The sequence below is a fragment of the Lepisosteus platostomus genome, chromosome 20 (assembly GCF_059453375.1).
Source record: "Lepisosteus platostomus isolate fLepPlt1 chromosome 20, fLepPlt1.hap1, whole genome shotgun sequence".
NCBI classification, from domain to species: domain Eukaryota; kingdom Metazoa; phylum Chordata; class Actinopteri; order Semionotiformes; family Lepisosteidae; genus Lepisosteus; species Lepisosteus platostomus.
The window spans coordinates 2,411,619-2,433,911 of NC_142630.1; the positions used below are offsets into that span (position 1 = coordinate 2,411,619).

At 40.8% G+C, this 22,293-nt stretch overlaps 1 protein-coding gene and 2 long non-coding RNA genes across 3 annotated transcripts in view; 1 reads left to right on the forward strand and 2 right to left on the reverse strand.

Annotated features, from left to right (window-relative positions):
• LOC148644253 (uncharacterized) overlaps positions 1–22,293 on the reverse strand; it is a 107,079-nt gene that overhangs the window by 82,370 nt on the left and 2,416 nt on the right. The window contains exon 2 of the long non-coding RNA XR_015928644.1: positions 20,976–21,092. This is a non-coding gene — a long non-coding RNA (uncharacterized LOC148644253). The remainder of the gene's footprint in view (positions 1–20,975; positions 21,093–22,293) is intronic.
• On the reverse strand, positions 13,478–15,903 carry cebpa (CCAAT enhancer binding protein alpha). The gene has a single exon (XM_088613671.1). The coding sequence runs from the start codon at positions 15,619–15,621 to the stop codon at positions 14,716–14,718; it is 906 nt and encodes a 301-aa protein (XP_088469797.1). The 5' UTR covers positions 15,622–15,903; the 3' UTR covers positions 13,478–14,715.
• LOC148644255 (uncharacterized) lies at positions 17,110–20,910 on the forward strand. Its single transcript, XR_015928641.1, has 2 exons — positions 17,110–19,466; positions 20,547–20,910. It is a non-coding gene; the product is annotated as an uncharacterized LOC148644255 (long non-coding RNA).

Consider the following 22,293-nt stretch of genomic DNA (forward strand, 5'->3'; position numbering starts at 1 on the left):
TGAAGGACTTGTGAATAACCTGTGTGACTTAAAGCATATGTGTGCACTGTATGTGTATATATACATACATTTTACAGTCTGCATCTTGCAATGGACAGCAATACATTTAAGTAAAGGGCCAACTGATATGAACTGAGAAGGATATGATACTTACATATGCAGTTATTATTTCCAGTTTTCTGCACTGAAATAAATATACACATTTACCGTCTCATTGCCTGTGACAGATTAAAAATAACAACAAAAATAAAGCCTAACACTTCAGTGCATGCACTACTGTTTCTTGCAAACATAACATTCTTTTTTTCTATTGCATTTACCTTTTGCCTTTACTGACATGGGTAGTAAACAGAATGAATTCCTAGATCCATGCTCTGACCTATAATCAGTGGAAAAGTCATATTTCATGAATCAGACTTATTGCAAACCCTTTTGAGAGCAAACCCTTTATTTTCAATTGGGGTTGCTTGGGTAGTGGGTCACCCCGATGCAAGACGTCTGTGAATCGAATGACAGACAGCCCGTGACCTGCTCTGCACCACACCACCTGCTGTTAAAATTACGGAGCACAAAAAAAAAACTACAAAGGAAAGAAAAGCTGAGGCCAAAAAACACATTTCAACAACCAAGGAGAAGCACCACCCAGGCCTTAGATTTAGGACTGTGAAACCTTCATGAGAACAGTCACCCCTGAAGGAGCTTAAGATACTCTTTCCTGTATCTGTGCTTTCTCATTAAATCCGATTATATGTGAAGAGTTTCTGACACGGCTGGAGACCTGCAAGGCTCCAGTGTTTGGGCTGCGGTCACAGGCCTCAATTACTTCAGAGGTGTAAAGTAAAGGCGTGGTGCTCCACATCAAAACTAATGGTGGCAGCTCATAGTCAAGGAGAGTCTGGAATTACTGTGAAGGAGGGAAAGAAAATGCTGAAACTGCCAGTAGTCATAAACCTCAATGGGTTTGTTTTCTGCTTACCCACTCTTACTATAGCCAAGCAGTCCTTACCCGATGTGTGTAGGAAACATGAACCCAGAACTAAAGCTTTTGGATTTGTGAACATGAATAACTAATAAGAAATATTGCTAAAGTCATACTGGCAATTATGTTTTCAGTCCAGATGGCAACTTCTAACAAGTCACTTTAACCTACAATTTTTTGCAACTCACTCAAAAGATTATGTCGAATTTTTGCAGCATATTTTTTTAGTTATTCAGCTTTTGACTTTGATTTTCAAAACATTTAAATGCATATTAGCATGTGTAACTAATCTTATTATCTGTACAAGAATCAGCATGAATCTCGTGTTCTGTCCTGATCTCAGGATGCGTTAATTCAGATACACAAGCTAAACAAAGTTGGTAATGTTACTGCATCCTACAGGAATTAGTCTAAGAAAGTAAACATTTAATTATGTTATCTACATAAAGAAAGATTATGACCCTCATAAATTAAAAAAACTATTTTTTTCATAAATCTTATAAAACATAAAGGAGAAAAATGTCTTAGAGGCTTTTAATTGTCTTTTAGATCAGGAAAACAAGGACCAATTTAGCAATTTGTTTCCTTTTAACTTCTTGTTAAAAATTTGGAGTATAACTACTGAGATTGATATTTAATTAGAAACATACCATAAAGTACTCCACACACACGTGCACTCAGAATTTTATGTGTCTTAATTAGGGACCAGGTGAATCACCATTAATTGTGCAATTTTAATTTCTACAACTCGGGTAAAATGCCAACACTGGAGGACAACAGCTGTCAATTACTCTAGGCATGAACATTACAGCAACACGAGGCTCATTCCACACTGGATGAAGCCTTGCATTTTTCCAAGGGGCTAATCACAAACAAGGGAAGAGAGACTACCACAATGCACGTGAAGCAACAGGTGTGGCTTAGCCAGGGTTTCTTGTTAATTATCCTGTCTAGTGGAATGAAGGGAGGGAGAGAAGGCTTTCACAGGTAGAGTATGTCCTGATCTGAGTCTATCCCAGCTTAGCTTTCCCACTCAATTCCCACACAATAACAAACCTAGCTCACACAAAACCAACAAACTCATCTGGAAGTAAACATATCTATTACAAAATAGTAGGCATTATCAGGCTAGGAGCGTGTGAGGGTGATGTGTTTATCGTTCGGTTCTCCATAAACTTTTCCAGACATGAGAAGCACTGGGAATAGATCTCTGGTCTCCCTTGTGACACAATTGAGAACGCTATGGCATCACAAAAAAGTTCCACCAGCATGCAAATATTTCTGTGATTTCATAACCTAGGTGCACCCCTATCCAGTCTGACCACACTTCCTGCTGAACTGACCTACCGCATCATGGACAACTCATATGGGACCCACGCCTCTGCAGCCCCACTGAAACGCTACAATACCTCAAACTGGCAGGCTTTCTCACAGATAGTCCAACTGAAGAGCGCTGATTGGAAAAATACGCCCCTGCTTGCTGCTGTGTGGTTGACATTCTGCTGTAGAGCGGTTCATCAAGGCACAAGTTGCAGGTATTTGCATTTTCAACCAAAATAAAAAAAAATTGCCTGACAACTGATGTGTCTTTTCCACACATTGACTCCCACTCTGTTTGCTTTTACAGCAATAACAGCATGCTTGACAGCAGGCCAATCAAAATCACAGCCTGATCTTGGAACTTGTTTTTTCATTTTCCAAAGCTAGGCTAGCCTTCTTGGAAGGCAAATGACGACCGTATTCAAAACACACTTGGAGGGCATCCTTGTGAGTTCCTCCATTCCATGACTGTGATGTGGCAGCGACATTTGCAAATGTTTGTTGGAAAAAAAGATCTTAGAACAGTTGAAGTTATGTTGAAAGATAATCTGGTGTCATTTTGCTTGAAAATGTAATCTCTTTTCAATTCCCTCAACCTCACTTTCTATATCCAGCTTCATCTTGAGGGTACAGATACACACAAACAGCAGGTCTGTTACCTACAGTACAATGATATGAATTCTAGAGGGCTGGGAGAACAATTTGTGATGTAAACGGACTTCCAAATTAGGACCTATTTAGCCTTCTAGTATCACTATCAAGACAATTCTTACAATTTAATGGAGTTTCAAAATATCCATCCACTCATTTTCCAATGCAGGTTCGCAAGGGAGCCAAAGCTTTTCCTGACAAGAAACAGTCACAAGGCAGGATACATAACATCTCTTTATTAGCCCTATACAATTTCTTTCAGTAGGAATTCATCTTTTCGCATACCCCAGCTTGCTCTCCACCAGACACAGACAGGGAGAGAAGCTTGGGGTCAGAGCACAGGGTCAGCCATTGTACAGCGCCCCTGGAGCAGCTGGGGTGAAAGGCTTTGCTCAGGGGCCCAATGGAGTACGATTCCTCTGCCAGCTGCGGGATTTGAACCAGCAACCTTCCAGCCACAGGTGCAGATCCTGAGCCACAGAGCCACTGCTCCGTCCTGGATGGGACTCCAGTCCACTGCAGGGCAGACAGGCACAAACACACACACTCACACACTCTCGCCTGGGCTAATTTCCACCAGGACCAGTACGTTTTCGGACTGTGGGAGGAAGCTGTAGCACCTAGACGAAACCCACGCAAATACAAGGAAAACCTAAAAACTCTGTGGAGATAGCAGCCAGGTCTGGAACTGAACCCAGGGTCCCAGTGCTACAAGGCAGCAATGCTAAGCACCACACCACTGTACAGCCCAGGTTTCAACATGTCCAACTGTTCATCAGTTCATCAACCAAATGAAGGCATGGAGCTGAGCAGATCATCACCTCGATCTGATCTGCAAGCCGAAAATAGCCGCAGTCGTGTAGTGTCATGCGGCTACACTGGGAGAAACACTGTATTGCCATGATAACAGAACCTGTGTTCTAACCTCTTCCTCATTTGGCTCTTGAGACAAACCACACTTACAGCAATCCCCTTCTCAGGCGATGAGCCCCTGTGGCTCTGTTCTGGAAAATAGCAAAAGAAAAAGAAAAGATCACGACAAAAAGCCATATATTTTCCAGGACTATAGAAAGATAGATGGCCAGCAGTCAAATTCAGCTAATTGCCTAGCCTCCCTTGTCTGGGAAAGTAAGTAAAAGTAATCAAGAGTCACATTTGGTCCAAAAAACAGTGAATTAAGGACTGGCTGGAAGTGTCTTTGAAACACAGCTCCACATCACAGAAAACATACAAAGAGGGGTGGTGGACCTCATGGTTAATGTAACCCATTGGTGGTCCCCAAAGTGCAAAGCTCAGGCTCATTTTCTAGGGCACAGCGAGAATATCCCATTACCGCTGAGTCTGCTTTATTTCTTCCACATTCTGTGTGATACCCATCTAGACCCTTCACCTGCCACAGGAATTACAAAATCCTCGGAAGGCCCTGACAAAGTCAAGCAAGCAGAGTGCTTCAGAACCTTGAAACATAAACCAGAGGAAAGTGGAGACCATGTAGAAGTTCTCTGAGAATAGGAGGCACTTCTTTACCCAAAGAGCTGTGGGAGTGTGGAACGAGCTACCCCCCCCCATGTAGTAACTGATAGCAGGGCTGGATGAAATACTCTGAATGATTACCAATGTCCCCTCACTGGTAACTATTCTTATGTTCGTAATTACATACATTTGTAAAATGCTATGGGTATTAATCCATACACAATCCCATCAGCATCCATGCTTCTCTGGTCCCAACTTTCATTTACAAAGAAGGATTTGTTTCTCATAAAAGAAACAAGCAAAAACAAATCTTTCAAGTTACTCTCAGAGCAAAGTGAAATGAGGAAAATCTGTTAAGGGACAGAAAACTGTTTCATGTAACGGTTCCATGAAACAGAAAGGAAGAAGTCCCCAGGTGAGTACATCATTGTCACCTTCACACGCCCAGTACAGGCAGTCTAATTTAGGAGGGCAGAAAGTTTCATCTGAAAGTCCTGTGCAGACACACTCATGTTTGCTGGAGAGGATATCTTTCCATCTACTGTGACAGAGCAGCAATGTGGCACAGCATTAAAGCTCTCTTAATGGCAGCGTTATGCATCTCAACAAGGCAATAGTGTTTGTGAAGTCCTCCTTTAACAACCCGAGATGTTATCATTTTCTTCACGCTGCATAACTGCGTAAGGAATAACACCCAATGCTTTGCCACTAAAAACAAAATAAAACAAAACAAAAAACTGCTACAATTCCCAAGGCTCCCTGTTAAAACCATTTTTCTCCTGCAATCCAGACCTTTTTTCATTATTATTGGAATCACTGGATATTTTCGTAAGCCCTTTGGTATAAAAGACCTAACATAACCTGTAATTGGGCACAAAAAACTTCTTGCCAGTTTTTGTGTTTTTTTTTCCTTCTGAGGGGCATTAAGTCTGTTGTCTGTAACCACAATGTCAAAGTAAAATATGAAGCTGGCATAAATTAGAAAACGGATTTAAATACGATTCTTGGTTGAGTGAGATATATGGACCTCTTTTTTCTTTTTTACCTCCTCAGTCCAGAAGTTTGCAGCCTTTTAGCTGGATGTCTGTTTTAATTAATAAGCCTTAATCCCAGGAGGAGCTTCTAATGGACAACAGTTTCCAACAGGAGTGTTCATTGTGTGTTAAGGCAAAACAGACATTTCAGCTGAACCATTAAGAAGGATGTTTTCTGTGTTTTATGGTCCTCCCTTAACCAGGTACAGGATAATAGAATAGGTGGTGCTTATTTTAAGATAATATTTTTACTTTGAAGACATTGTTCATTTTGAATTACCAAAGGCTGCCTATACACACATACCCATTTAACTAACAGACTGAGACTAGCAGGAGAGCTGAGCTTGCAAACATTACTCTTTAAATCACCTGAGGGCAATCATAGTACTTGAGGGGTCCAGACTGGCAGATGCAATAGGGACTTTTCAAGCTTCAGGTGCTTGACCTCAGTTATCCACTCAATAAATATTCATTTAAATTCTCTAAGGTGATCTGATCACCTTTACCTTATATGCTAACTGCTTTGCACATTTATATTGTCATGCATGCTTACATTATCACCCTGTACATTATTCTTGTTGCCCAAAATTAATATTTTACTTCCAATAAGTAACTAATGGGTTTTGAATGTTCCTGCAATGTGCTGGACCATTCCACATATTATACTACAAAATTGTTTCACCTATTATGAGCATGTAAATTATAATTGCACTTTGCCTTGATATAAGCAAAATAAAAAAAAAACGATAATAGTATTACTAGTGGAAGTGTAATGAAATAAATAATAAAGATGAATTTATATAGTGAAAAAATAAAAGAATGCTCCAGGTGGAGTTCAGACCTTGCAATCAAAATAGCAACCACCACTTATTTTGTTAATAAAAAGATTGATTGATGAATCACATTTTTCCTTTCTCAGAATATAAGTTTAACTTATACGTCTGGATATAATATTCTAATGCTTTGTCTTTTCTAATACAAATAGCAGTCTGTATTTAATGCATGTAGTTTCTGTTAAAAATGTTGGACTGGTGTGACATGAGGCAGAACAATCTGGTGTGTGCTGGTGCCTTGTAAACTTTGTTCAACCTACGTGTTGTGATAACCCTGAGTATCTCCTATATTCAACTCCTGCATGATTGTAAGATTCAGTTAAGACATGGGAAATAGCGCAGAAGAGGGCCCTGCTATCCTTGAATGCATTGCAGGTCAAGCAGTTGTTTTTGGACTCGAAAAACTGAGACATACAGGCTACAATTTAGCACAAAGAAGAAAACAAGAACTCCAAGATAGGAATGAAACCCTGACTGCAGAGCCAGCCCTCTGTGTGCAGATGAAGGTTCACACAGCAGTACGCCACACTCATGCAGGTGACTTGCCGGTTAAATAATAGCTTATAAGTCATGTTTTCTCTCACACACTATTCTAATCAGATTAAACCAATTAGAATGTATGCATAAACAACTGCAATGTATAAAAGCTAAACATATTGTTCAGGCATATACTTTTGATAGTAGCTCCTGGAGAAAGAGTTTTACTGTAAATTAAAGATGCAGCAATCTTCTCCATTTCTGTACTATTCTGCAAAGTTACGTGCACTCAGCAGATGTACAGAGGACCTTGTCAACTATATTACAATATAGACAGGCTTCAAGTCAGTGAGCCAATTACATGCCCAGATGATGATATAAACATGACACATGACAAAGTGTTTGCTCATACTGTAGATATAATCTGAATCTGAAAAGTTTAGAACCAAGTACTGGAGCTTCTGAATCCGCTTTAAGAAGAAAGGAAACTTTATTTTTGGTAAATAGACACAGAAATTGCACACTTACAGTATTAGATCCTTGTAGTGATAAACATACTGTAGGCACAACACATAATGGAGTTCCTCTAAAGCACTGATACTTCACAGGATACTTCACCAAGATCTTCTGTGCCTATGTACTGTATATCATCTAGTGCTCTAAGTGCAGAATGCAAGGTTTTACTGGAATAAAGATTAACAGGGTGGGCTTATAGTAAATAAGGAGTATATGTACAAAGGCTGAATGCATGGAGACATAACGAAAGGGAAATGTAGAAATATTCCCCATACAGAATTCATCTAAAATCCTCATGATAAGCAGACACCCCATTAAGTTTTTAAGTGAGGAAAAAGTACCAGGAAGTACAGACATGTAAAACTAACGTAAACTACAAATACAAAATTGAAATGGAAGGACATCTGGGATCACTGCAGTTGTTTTTAGACTCTGACCTTGCTAAAGTGTCTTGAAATATGAAGTCACATAGCCAGAGTGCAAGCTAGCAAGACCATTCATACAGCATGAATGCATGCATATCCCAAAAAACTGCAGAACTGAATAAAACACAGATCATGAAACCAACAGTTCATGACAACCAATGAACAATAACAGTAATGCAGTCCAAAGTGATTCTATAGTGTCCCATTAATTTCAATTAGTATTTTTATAAACAAGAACATTTTGGAAGTGTTTCTGCCATCTCAAAAAGGAATAAAATCACGCTTCCACCTGTCTCTTAAAACAGTTTAAAAAAATACTCCAGTATTAATATTTGGATGCCTACATCCTGCTATTTAACAGCCAAATGCAACCATATGCTTAAAACATTATTTGAATAACAATCAAATGCTGCTACAGAGGGCACTATTTATGCAGTTTAAAACTGTCACAGCAATTTTATGAAATCGCCAAGGTAGAAATAAACAGGTGAAGCAAATGGCTGGAAATCAGGCATAACCTTTCATCTTCTTGCCTGGCGTTGTCTAAATATGGCACAAAAACAGCTGAAACGGCACTCGAGACACTGCACTGATGGGAAGGTCTGGTTAAATTTTCTCAGAAGGCAAACATTAAAAAGTGTCTTCAAACAGTCCAAACACAGGCATAGGCACACACACAAAAATTGCCCAGTTCCTGAAGAGATTGCCCTGTAGGACTTTGTTCATTTTAGCTTGACCTCACGCAGGCTGAGGCTGCACGTACAGAAGGCATAATTTTGGGGATGCTGTGCAAAGATCTTAACCACTGGAAGGCACAAAAGACAGTCTATTACCACCACAGTGTGAAGTAATAGCTTGATCGCTTCAAGGTGTCAACAGGGGTGCATTATTTTCCTAAATAAAAATTCTCATCATCCAATTGAACTAGTTTGAAATAATGCAGCCAGCCTTTTTCTGCAAAACCAATCATATTGCAATTATTGCATAATATTTTTCACAACAGGCTGAAATTAATATAATGATTTGAATACCCAAGTGCCTCAAAGCCCTCAGGCGATATGAGTATGTACACTCCGGTGTTGAAAGATGAGGAGGACTCGCTGATCCTTCAGAAAAGCTCCCGTATCCCACTCAAGACATCGGAGAAGCAGACACTTGTTCGTTTAGGTTAAAAGCTGCTCTGGCACAGCTGAACAATGGTGATAACTCATTGGACAGACCGCAGGGCCGAAATAGCAGGAACACTGTTCTAATAGTTTTGATAAGGTCCTACTAAATAAATGAACAAAATGGCCAAAATGACCCAGAATGACTTCTTTGCAATATTTTAGATGTTGTGTATCTGTGTTGTTAAATACTGCCAAAAAGGAGATTTTCTCTTTTGCAATGGACATTAAATGATTTATGAAGTGTTACTCAATGCATGTGTGAAACCAAATCTTTCACGTTCTTCCCTCCTGCGAGTGATGGGGAGAGAAAAACCTGTTATTAACTGCCTGTTGCCATCAGTACAGTAGCTGGGACCCCACTGGGAAGGCTGGGTGACTGGGTTCAGCTGTCAATGAAATGAAAGTATCTCCTAGCAGCAGCGAGTGAAGTGGTAATGTGGAAAAGTGATGTCAGGGCCAGATTCTGCTGGGCATGATGTTTTCATACTGTACTTGAACCTCCTGGAATCTGAGCTCACTGACTGGTTTATTGAATTAGATTATGTAAAAAAACAACCAGATTTAACAATCAGGTACATTTCTATGATATGGATAGAGCACAGTAGTGAGGTGATTAGCTCTGTGTCCTTCTGCATGCAGAAGCAGGAAGCCAGAACTACAGTAGGAATTTATATGTTCTCTCCAGTTTCACTAAGAACTTCAGAAAAGTTCAAAAACAAGTCGAGGTGATTCGACCCATTTAGCCTTTCATTAGTCAGTATGAATTGACCCAAGGATCTGTAGTCAGTATGAATTGACCCAAGAATCTCTCAATGCCATAAAGATGCGCCTGGTGTTCTCTGAAATGCTTTAAAAGCACTTCTGTTGTAGTTTCCATTGTCTCCACTGCTTCGTGCTTCACCGTTCTCCCTGAAGACGTCTGCAGGGTTAAGCCTGTCTCCACCTTCTGAAGATTTTGTATGCCTGTCTCGGATTCCCTTGGAATCGACTCTGATCCGGACTACCTGTCAGTGTGGCTCAGTCCCTTCAGCCCCAGAAGGTCGCTCTTCTCCAGACTGCTTCCAGTGCAGCGATATCTTTTCTATAACGTAGCAGCCAAAATGTTAAATACACAATATTTGAACACTAGGCCTTACTAGAGTGATAAACAATTTTGTCATAACACCACTTCACGAACATGCCACACTGTCACTCTGTGCTCTAGCATTTTGCTTCCCTACATTGCCTAAAACATGTAAAGAATCAGTTGACACAAACACTTAAGTCTTTTCAAAACCAGCTTCTTTTAGCTCTGAGTTGACGGTTTTCTTCTTGTCTGCATTAAACGTCATCAGTATATAATGTACAGTATATGCCCAGTCTTAAAATCTATTTTTTTACATTTCTATTTGCTGCTTCTACAGTGTTTGCCAGTCCTCCTAATTTGGTATTGCATGCATATGTGACTATTGCAGACACAATATCATTGATGCAAACCAAGAAGCAGTTGTCTTAACACAATCAGATAATCAGTTAAATCAAGTAATCAGATAGTTACATCACCATCACCCAGATTTTAGTATTCCTCCCATATCTGTATCTATTTATTATTTAAAACCCAATTCTCAATCCAAAATGCCAGCGATTTTAGAACTAATCATTAATCATGAATGAATGAATTCCAACAAGCTGGTCAGGCAAGACCTGTCTTTTCTAAATCCATGTTGACTGTTCCCTAGAATATTATGTCCGTACCTGCTATTGTCCAGTTCAGAGTTTATAATTGTTTCCATTACCTTACATGTATGAAAAGTCAGATTTATTTATCTATAATTAACTTAAGTTCTCTCAACCTTTTCATGGATGGTTTGCTACATGAGCAATTCTCCAGTCCCTGTGTACTACCCCTGTCTTAAGCGAAAACATGGGCTTTCTCCAGGTAGTGTGGTTTCCTCTTACCTCCCAAAAACATGCTACTGTATGTTACATTTCTGTGTGCTTTTGATATGACCCTGTGCGCTGTGATGCCTTATGCTTCCTAGGACAGGGTACAGGTTACAGTGAAGCAGCATTAGGCAGGGAAAAAGCAAGCTGTTGCCTTGCAAGTCTGGGTGGAGAAGATTCTTCCAGGGATTTAGCTTCAACCAGAAAAGATCAGGCAAAAGCAACCGTTTTAAAAGAATTAAAATACCAGTTAACAAAAGTGTAATAAAACTATACCCTAGTCTACCGCACAGTCTGAAAGGCTGTAACTTTGTATGCAACACCAGGTGTTTGAATCTTAAACATTTGAAAAATAATGCCAACCAAACTGAAATGGCCAGCTGGGAATCAATAGCCCACTGAGCTGCATGACGTGAACTACAATGAGCTGTTCCATACTCATGTCGAGTGCCTCAATTAGAAGCAACTGCAGTCTCTAGAGGTTCTCAGCAGGGTATTAAAGTTGTCAAAACACTTCAATAAAACATTAATTAACAAATTAGATCAGACATTTATGGTTGCTGTTTAAATTCAGATTTGTTTTTTCACCCAATTTGCTACTGGACTCCTTGACCCAGAAATGCAGACCCATGTGTATGTTCTAGCCAGTCTGTCGTTTATACTGGTGTTCTGAAAGCAGTGGGCTCCCATCAAGCTCAGGGCACAGAGCTCACATCTCACTGCTCTCCCTGACTTCCTTTCAGGTAGTTTCTATTAGCAAGTGTCCTTCAATCAGCTGCCCTCTGCTCCAATCAATGCTTAAAATTAATTATTATTTAAAAAGCTCTGCTGCTAAAGGTCACTTTGTTGTTGGAATTAAAACTTGCAAATGAATTCAAGTGCCAAATTTGGTTAACCTTGCCTATAATACAGAAAATATTGTCTGCTGTCACTAAGTGTTCTCTTTCAGTTCAGACAGATGTTTTTACAGATGTTTCCAATTTTATATCCGGTATAAGGCAATGGAACTTGTATTCCAATCAATCCAGCTGTACATTTTCAACTACTTTAACGAGCATTTTTCTAAAATTGAAAGCTAATTTTCAAAAGCCGTGTTGGAGAAAAAGCATGCCCATTCATTTACCCATTCATCTTCAGTAACTGCATAGTCAAGTACAGGCTCACGATGACTCCAGCAAATAATGGGCAATGCTGGGCACACACAGGGGGCAATTTACAGACTTCAGATAACCCAGACAGCACGGCTTCTGGCTGTGGAAGGGATCTGGAGCACCTGGTGAAAACCCAACATGTGGAAACCAGGCAGGCTCCATGGAGAAGGTACTCCTGGGTGGAATCGAACCCGGGACTCACGAGCTGTGAGACAGCAGTAATACTTACTGTGCCACTCCGTAATGCTCACGTCTAAGTGCATAATCTTCCACATGGAATTATTTCACCCCAGTACTGGCACAAAGCCAGACAACGCACAGCCACTAGATTAATATAATGTACATTAACAAAATGCTCATTTTAAAGGTGGAACTATGGTCCAAAATTTAAATAATGTACTTTGTATTAGGTTTAAACAACTGACATTGCTGAAAGGATTCACTTTCACAGAATCCACTGCACCACAAAATATGGTTCATTAGGTTACGATCTATACTAGGAAACACAAGTTCTGTCTCCCCATCAGTCGGAGAACATGATTTAGCAGCGTATGCTTGTCGTTTAAAATGCGTGCATGTTCATTTGAAGTAAACAGAAAGAAATCACCATAATGTTTAGAATGAACAGAGAATGACACGTTCATATATGCATTGCCAGGTTTGAATGGAAAAGTTGTTTGAATGTTTCACATTCTTCCATGATTTAAAGTACTTTGATGTTTCGTGCAGAAAAAGTATAAATCTTGAGATGTTTCCGCTTGTTAAATTGCAAAGAAAACAGTCATCAGAAAGTTCCTTTTCTGAATATAAAGGTTTTGTTGCAGATATTTTAAGAGAACATATAAAGCAATAATTTACAATTAACGACTGCTGTAAATATCTGATCTTTCCAAAAACGTATGTCTTTGTCATACCACATTTACACTTTACAGGTGCACAAATATTTAAAATTATACACACTTTTGACAATATGATATGAGTCTGTTTAATGGTTATGCGCACAACGTGTTGCACAAAATAATAAACATTGAAAAATTAATGTCACCCTATCAATAACCCGAATTTAAATTGCTACTATTGGAAAAGCGATGATCGCCAACCTCTACTTACTAGTGTTTATAAAGCGCCATCTACCGACACTTTTTGGAGCACTACCACAACTGTGACAGAGATTTTACAGGAATATTTAATAAAAAGATATACCGAATTAATAAAAACGAATCCCAATAAATTACATAATTGTAAGTATGTTATTCGATTTTATTTTATACATTATATAGCGTAATGGCGAAGCATTTTAAAGAAATAATATTTAGATTTAAAATAATGTACGTGGTAAATTGATAGCTGCGCTTGTCAGACAACTGAAGTGAAATTAATCCAATGTTTTTTTTTACCTTCTGCTGAGTTCAAAGATGATAAAATACTATTGACTTACTTCGCGGGTGTAGAAAAGCAGCAGTCTAACAGCAAAAATAACAAAAAAATCAATTTGGTCTTAGAATAAAAGAGACGTAACAACAAGATATAACACAAGGCTTTCATTTATTATATTTTTCAATAATTTTTGGCATATATCATGTATATTTTTATTTTACAATTTAAACGTACTTAAAATATTTGTATTACACGGCAAAATGTCATTTGTAAAAAGTGCTTGCTTTACTTTTATTTCCAAAACTTTCGACCAGTGATATCGTGAAGAAAAAGAAAGGTGGAGAAGGCACTTAATCCGGGTTTCTGCTCGAGAGAACGAAACACAGTGCGCAGAAACCAACATCATCGAGCAGATTTCTAGAGAACAGTATTTCACTGCAAAATCAGTGAGAAAGCACACCAAAATGATCTTTATATGGAATCATGTAGATGGCAACAGACACTGTGTAAGGCATTCTTTCACATTCTGAATTGTACAGTATAAATGTAAGGCTAAAATCCAAAAGCATACATTGAGAGACGTTTAATAGAACTACACCCGAGCCTATTGCCATTTCGAAAACACAATGTGCTTCATTTACTCGTATTCTGACGACATACAGTATAGTGCATTGACAACCTGCTTATATGAAGCAGAAACAGAAACAAGATTATAGCACTTGCGTTCCAGTCCTTTACTTTGGCGTCTCATAATTCAGTCGTTATCTTTCCCCTTCCACCGCGCATGAAAATAAAAAGTTAATTCTTAGACCTTGACTGAAACGTTTAAGGCAAATGTACCCAAAATTTAAATATGCTGTTTTCGGACAGGTGTGAAAAAGCAAAAGATTTTCAACTTTTTGCGCACGTCAAGAAATTCCTTAAAGCTTAAGTACTTAATATTGGTGTTGACAAGCACAAAAACAGCATATTTAGAAATATCGTGCGCATATTATTTTTAAATAGTTTTCTTAAGGCACAGCGCATATGGTATTTTGACAAAAATAGGCATTATGAGGAGATCTGAAGTTTTAAAACATGAACAAAGATTAAAAATTACAATTGTAGCCTACCTTAGCTGCACTGATATGTTTTTGCTTAGCTAACAAACACACTGGCGGGCGCTTTCTTACATTTAAGGCACGAAAACACTTAAAACCTCCACTGATAACACTTAAAAGTGTGGGAAAAAATGAGCTTATCGTTTTGTACAAAAGGCACATACATGTATACCTCAGCTGCCTGGCTCCTTAAAAAAATAAAGGTTCGAGAATCTGTCACATCTGTGGCTATAAGACCCAGCAGAAATCATACCAGTGAAGAGTCCTGCAAAGTTCCGAGTTCCTTTTTACGCACAGTTGCCCATAGCCTTGACCAAGGAGCCATCGGGGAGTTGCCTGAAGATGCCCCTTAATGTCTCTAACTCTCTGGTGAGGTGCTCCACCCTCTTTCGCAGTCTTTCGTTGTCGGTTGACAACTCGATCACCTTCTGCTGGGTTTCTACATTGCGCATCTTCGCCTTGTCCCTGCTTTTCCTGACCGCTATGTTATTGCGCTCTCTCCGAAGGCGGTACTCCGTGCTGTTCTTGTCGACGTGCTTCTTGGCTTTGCTCCGGTCTCCGCCGCCCATCATCTTCATGGAGCCCCCCGGGAGGCTGTTCTGCTGGTGGTGCGGGCTGGGTACCGGGGTCGGGGGGGGCGTCGGGTGGCCGGGCTGCAGGTGCATGGTGGTCTGGGCGCAGTGCGCGATCTGGTACTGGAGATGCGAGAGGTGCTGGGGGTGGGAGTGGGGGTGGTGCTGGGGGTGATGGTAGGTCGGCGGCATGGCAGACTGGCTAGTGTCTTCGTCCTCCCTGGGCTCTTGCTTGATCGCCACAGGTCGGATTCTCGTGGCGGAAGGATGGTCGTAGATGGGGTCCAGCTTTGCCGTGTCCATGTAGTTCGACATGCAGCCGTAGACCTGCGGGTGGGTCACGGGGCCGCCGTGGCCGCCGCTGGCGTAGCCGAACTCGCCGCTAGCCAGCTTGGCTTTGTCTTGCTTCGCACTGTTGTGGAATAAATCAGCCAGAAACTCGTCGTTAAAGGCCGCGGGGTCGATGTAGGCACTGATGTCTATGGAGTTCTCGTTCTCGCAGATCTCGCTGATGTCTCCGGCCGCTGGAGGCTCTTTGTAGCAGAAGGCACTTTGCTGGTTCGGGGGAATGCTGCTCATCAGGGGCCGAGGGTCGACCTCGTAGAAATTGGGCTGCTCCATGGAGTATCTAAAACCAGCCAGGCATGGTGAAGAGCTCCGAGAATCCAGCTTGCTCGCAGTGCCGCAGAAAGCCGCGATGGCTCGGGGAATTCAAGCAAGCTCAGGTTGCGGCCAGGTACTGTAGGTGAGTGGCTGGGCGAGAAGCAGTTCAGGTCTGGTCTGCCGCTATAGATCGGGCGGGCTTCGACAGTGCAAACTGAAACAGGAATGCTTTCCAAAAGGCAGTTCCTTAGTCTCACTTGGTTTGTAAGCCCCAGTAGCTCACAACTGATTTACTCTCCCGACTCAGTGATATATATACCGTGCTGTAGAGGAGGCCGCCTGCTCTTCAGGGTCCTAGTGCGCCTGGAACAGAATTCCCTACCGACTGAACTTTACCCGAGGGTACTTTAAAAGAGCGGGGGCAGTTCCCCTAGAACCGTCTAAAATAAGTGCATGTAAAATAAATTAACTTAAAAATTCAAAGGGATTTTATTTTTAGGAACATACCTTGGCTGATGGAATTCTAAAATACATTGCAATGAATACGGATACCCCCCCCCCAATTGAATATTCATTCGATATCATGTTCATTCAGGATTAAACATTCTGTCGAAAAAGTGCATGATGTATTGCCTGGATGTATTTAGATGTAATCGATATCCCATAAAAATATGGGTTTGACGCTGCGAAATCGTTATGATATCTGCGAGCCTTATGTATGTATTATAGCTATGAATGTAAGTTAGCTTCGAAAAATCATATCGATAAGTGTATGATATACACACATATATGTGGGCAAATTTGCCTAACAGTTTAAGTACATACGAGTACGAGTCTCTTATATTCTGTATGCGGTATAATACCGTCGGTTTCACTTTATACTACATAATGTAATAAAACTGAATAGCAATATTGGTTAAGTGGTCCCTTCGTAAGATTTGGCAACAATTAGATTAGCAATATAAAAGTCCGCCTATATAAGTGAAAGAGTAGTTGGAAAATGCTATATTAATATCGCTAAACATGAGTGTTCTTTACAGCAGGAGTCGAGGTAGAACAGGAATAAACAGTAATTGCTGTTGGGTATGCGGATTTTGCAATAGGTTTGTTATTTTTATATACGCTACTGTATAAATTGTATGTACCCAACTCTGGTTAAACTACAATGCAAAACTGTGCATTGCAGGGTATACTATACTACCAGCAACTCATTTTCTTCAGGGATCCAAGCACCGAGTGAGGGCTAAAACTACAGTAAAAGTCATAATGAAAACCGTGCACCTTGAAGAAGGGGCTGGTGCCTAGGTGAACATTTTAATTAATGTGACAGAGTGACACTGCAGCTCTTTTACAAACGCTCTCAAAGAAGAAAGTATTAATGAATAGCCCTTCTCTGCTTTGTTTGCAATAGCGGCTCCGAATCACAATTCCGATTTAAAAAAATTCAGGTGACAGCGGGCTGGGAAAAGGGGACACGAGGACAATTTCGTTTACTTCTTTTTTTCTTTCTACTGTTTGATGTTCCTGTTGCTGCGGTCCGTCCCCCCGCCAGCCAGCCAGCCAGCGCAAACCTGCCGTGTCTGGGTATCTTCCCATACCGCGATCAGCCCGGACAGACCTCCTCGACACGCCGACGTGACTTGTCGAAACGCACAGAGTGTTCCAGCGGCGCTCCTCCCCTTGAATGTGAACTACAGCTGATTAGATACCGCTACAATGATTTCAATATCTGCGGCGTGTCATTGGGGAGGGAGGACTTTAAAATATGCACTATTGCATTAGACCGTTTTCCAGACAATACTTCAAGTCGAGAGTCGATCTTTATTGATTGTCTATTAGTAGTTACTCTACAGTATAACGAGATTTTCCCCTATAAGTATGACTTCACTGCACAGTACCACACGAAGGGCTACCTCGGAGTGTCGGTTTGTAACTGTATTTTACCACACGGCAGATGGAATTCCCTGTACCCGTTATGTCTGATGAAGGGATTTTGTTTCTAAATCAAGAGTCCCGGTGGGGAGTTTTTTTTTCCACACTTTGTTTTGCGGATTTGCATATTTGTCCCTTAGGGGGAAAAAAAGAATCTGTAGATGACCTATAGGTTTCTAGGCAACTGTAAGAGTTGGGAACCTAAAGACAAACGTCTAGGTGAGTTCCCCATGGGCTGCTACTACAAGAGGGGTCCCAGGAGCCCGTGGTTAGCCCAGTATGCGGCAGCTAGGGTGCAGGGAACACCAACCTGTACTTAACCGGAGAAGCAATAAGCTGTGTTGGGAATTTTAAACTCCCCCCCGACAGTCAGCCAGTCTTTTCACATCCTGTTATCTGAGTGTAGGTACATATCCCCTAGTCACAACGCTGTCACCGAACTCCACTTCTACACCAAGCTTGGACGAATTACTGAAACGCTTTCACCGAATCATTCTGGGTCACAGTAACAAGTTAGTTCTTGTGCTGAAACTGTACCAGCATTGCTTGATTTATTCCGCGTAAACTGCATTGTGCGAACAAACTGATTTATTCTGAAAGCTGATCGTTTTCTTGAAAATTTAACGTCTCCGTACCAAAGCATATGTGTGCGTAGCGAAGTGTGGTAGTGTATCTTCGACATTACATTCAAGTAAAAATGAAATGATGATGCATTCTTCTTCTTCTTATTATTATTATTAATACACACATTAACCAGCATCAAGAAAACAAGGTTAAAGGTTTCTTCTAGTTACTTGTTAGAATCGCGGAGTAGTGAAATTGCTTAATAAATGCAATTGATTCACGTTAGGGTGGCTGTACTATATTTTGCCAACATTGCAACATTTTGGCATTTGGCACTTAAATATATTTTGTCTGCCTGCAAATCGCTTTTTCGAGACAATTGTTGGAATTGTCTGTTAAGAAGTCAAAGGACACATTTTCGACTTAAAAGCTTAAAAATACAATCCTCATAATTTCACATTTTAAGGACATAATGAAGGCAGTTGAACTAAAGTCCGATATTTCCCAGATATTTTCTAGCTGTATATGTACACCGTGGTGTAATGTAGAAACTTGCATACTATTACATGTAAGTAATAATATACTAATAATGAAGAGAACATAATGAAAACACTATGGAGGTAATTTCCGTTATTAAATTAAAACAATACAATTGAACAGATGTTGATAGTTCTTTGTTTTCAAGCACTGCGGTAATGTTTTAGTAAGGAAAAGGCAACAATGAATAATATAAAAAACACTATATTTCAAGAAAACTTGAGGCTTTTATGATATCACCTTTATTATTCGAGTGAGATGATTGTACATGATGCTATCATAGTAATCTCACTGTGCTGTGTGAAATCGACTACAACGGCTGCGATTCAGCCGGTGACCTGAAGCTCGCTCTCCGAGACTTGGCACAAGTCAGACTCCTAGCTAGCGACGGCCTGAATCGTGACTCTGCCTTTCCTGAGCGGGGAGCTCCCTCTGTTGTTTCGCGGAGAACTTGTTACTGCTGGAGGAAGTCTGTAGCCTCAAGCACTGAGAGCGAATACACTCGGGTTACCCCGCTTTACGCTTTTTCTGAAGTCCTGATTAACCAACCATTGAATTTCAACGGTGACCGCAAACGGTGCCCTGCGTGCGCTCATCAGAAAGCAACCGAGACTATAAAAAAACAAAGGTGCCTCCGATCTGGCGCGTTGCTGTATCACAGAGCATTCCTTTTATCAGGCTGGATTTTGAATTGCTCAACTGAAACAGACGATATCCGTTAAGTATTCAAAAGCAACCGTAAGAGCAATGAAACACAGACTCGCTCAAAGTCAACAGAGGGCAAGATGTCAAAAAGATTGTCTGTTGATTATCGACCCGACTCTAAGGAGGTTAGTGAGATTCTGACTTTTTTTTTTAGGTTTTCACTTTCTAGTACCCTTTGCACAGCTGTTTGAAAACATGTTTCGAAAAACGTGTTCTGAACATCCAAGTATCGACAACAGAAAATTCTATAAAAGGTACGAGCTGACAGTACTGCACCGCACCGCATCGCAGCGCTCTGTGCGAGGGCTGTGCACAGTGTCCCTGTGGACTCAGTGTTTCAGGTGGAGGTCCCCAAACACAGTAGAGATTTAAGCATGGCGGTGTTCATAACGACGATAAAAAACATCTCATTAGTAACATTTTTACTGTGGGCAATGTTCTGCGTCGCCGTTCAGGAAAAAAGCAGGTGCTGAAAACGATGGGTGATTGTTAGAAGAAAATGCAAGAAACCAAGAGCACGTACCAGTAAATATACATCTCGGTATTACTTTCAGTTATCAGTTACTACTGCTTATTGCTTATTAAGTTTTATTTTCAGGACCAGTGCTCTGTCTCTCCTTTCTTTGGCCTAATAATGTTAATACTCACCTTATGGTGTAAGAAATACCATAAGGTTCATCTCCTGTTTCCTGGTTCATCTAATGATCCATCTCAAATTAATTTTCACCCAAAGAATATATATGATAGACAGAAGAGACCTCTAAATGGCCTTTGTTCTCCCTGTTAGAAAACACAATGGGGTGATACTCCCTGGCATCCAGAGAGCATTGTTTTTCAGATATTACCAACAGTTTCTTTATATTTGGTTTAGATCATGTAACCCTTTTGTGTTTAGGTTTAGATCCCGATATCTAGTAAGTCCTTTTTCAGAAAGTTACAGAACTCAGAGTTGGAAAGAGTTTGGGGGTACCAGGGGGGTTACAAATCCACAAATATTACATTTCCACACGCTGACATTGATCAAGTAATTTGTGAAATGCTAAATATGTTGGTGTGTATCATTTGTGCTTTTACAACTTAACCCCTTCCTCCACTCTTTGAAGAACAGCTTGTTATGTGACACATCATGCCTGCAGGTCATCATTTATGACGCCCAAAGAAGACTCCACACCCAAAACATTGTGTTTTCTTTCTTCTCTTTTCAGCATGGAGTAAACCCTGACTTGTTCCTTTGCAATCATCATTTATGTCAGGGGAGTAAAGTAAAGCACCAATACCTGCCTAATTGTGTTTCACTGCGGCTCTGCTAATTCGTACATATTTGTCAACTACAGCATTAAACTAATGTACACTAAGGGGTGTTTTTATTACTCTTGTTAATCATTTTGGACTAAACAATCTTGTTTCTTTTGTTATTGAACACTTTCCTTGTGAAAACTGTAAGGTATGGAAAAAGTCAAAGGGAAGTAAATTATTAATAGTAACTAAGTTTCTGTTAAACTGTAAATGTATCTTCACTCTCTCCCCAAGGGCGAAGCAATTGATTAATAAAAAAGCTCATGAAATCTTCATAGGTTTGTTTCTTTTTAAAAAAAATAAAGGGAGACGTCACATTAGAAATGCAGTGGACTTACCTTAATTGGAAATTTCTTTTGACAGAACGACCTTTTCCCCATTTCTGATCTGTCCACATCCCACCCTAGAGGGTTCTGCCCTGCTCACAGTTTTGAACTTCACCACGGCAACGTCCTCTTTCCAGAGTTGTTTTGGGGAAAAAAAAAAATAGTAGACGTTTGGAGCTGTTTTAAAAAGTGCCATTAGAAATTTGGATCTTTCAGACTTCAAGCATGACTGAGGCACAGCTTTCAGCACAAGAGTATTCTACATGACTGCGCACAGAGAAGCCCAGCACCTTCAGCTGCTGTAGGGGTGGCGTGGGCTATCCCAAGAGGATGTTCAGACCTCAAAGGGGAGCAGTATAGTGGTCCTGTGCCATAGGAGTGAGTGCCTGGCAGGAACTGGCATGCCGAACCCCCTGCGATTATAGTTTATCAATAGGATTCGAGTCAGGACTCTTCACATAAAGCCGCCACAGCCAAGCCTGACAGTAGGTATCGTACTGACTGAATGATGCACCATGTTTACACTTTGCGATTTAGGCCACCAAGTTCCGCTTTTGTCTTGCCTGCCCACAAAACCTTTTGTCGCACATTTGCAGAATCACTTAAACGCTGCTGCATGCTCCCATGTGGGAACGGACGTGGATTTTCCCCACTCTTCCATACAGGCCCCCTTTAAGGAGCAGCTGGGGTATTGTTGACTCGCACACATTTTCTTCCATCTCGGACAACAACAACAACAACAACAACAACAAGGAAGTCTGAAACCCTTTCAAAGTCACAGTCGGCCTCACGGTTCCCTCCCTTCCAGTTTCCTCCTTGCCTGGCTTCTCACTTAGCAGGGACGGCACCCTCTAGACAGTGTCTGGGTGGTACAATACACATCCATCTAATCTCTTCAGCCAATTCAGGGTCACAGAGAAGCCAGAGCCTATTGTGGCAAGCAAAGTGCTCAAGGCAGGGTGCACCCTGTATGGGAAGCCAATTAACCTGGCAGTATGTTTGGGACTGTGGGAGGGAACCAGAGGACCTGAAAGAAACCAGCGCCAACACAGCAAGAACATGCAAACTCCATATAGACAGCACCCCAGGTCCAGAACTGAACCCAGGGCCCCAGCACTGCAAGGCAGCAATGCTAATAGCTGCACCACCATGCCATCTGTATGACACAAATCCCACTTCTTAATGAGTGACTTCACAGGGCTCAGGGATATACAGTGTTTTTGAATTCCTTATAGCTTTCTCCTGATTTGTGCTTTTCTACAACATCTCTGCAATATTTTGAGACCTCCTTGGTCTTCATGGCTGAATCCTTGCATGAAATTCACTACCT

What these genes read in the sequence shown, in the direction of transcription:
- cebpa (XM_088613671.1), bottom strand. Translation starts at nt 15,621, where the DNA reads ATGGAGCAGCCCAATTTCTACGAGGTCGACCCTCGGCCCCTGATGAGC.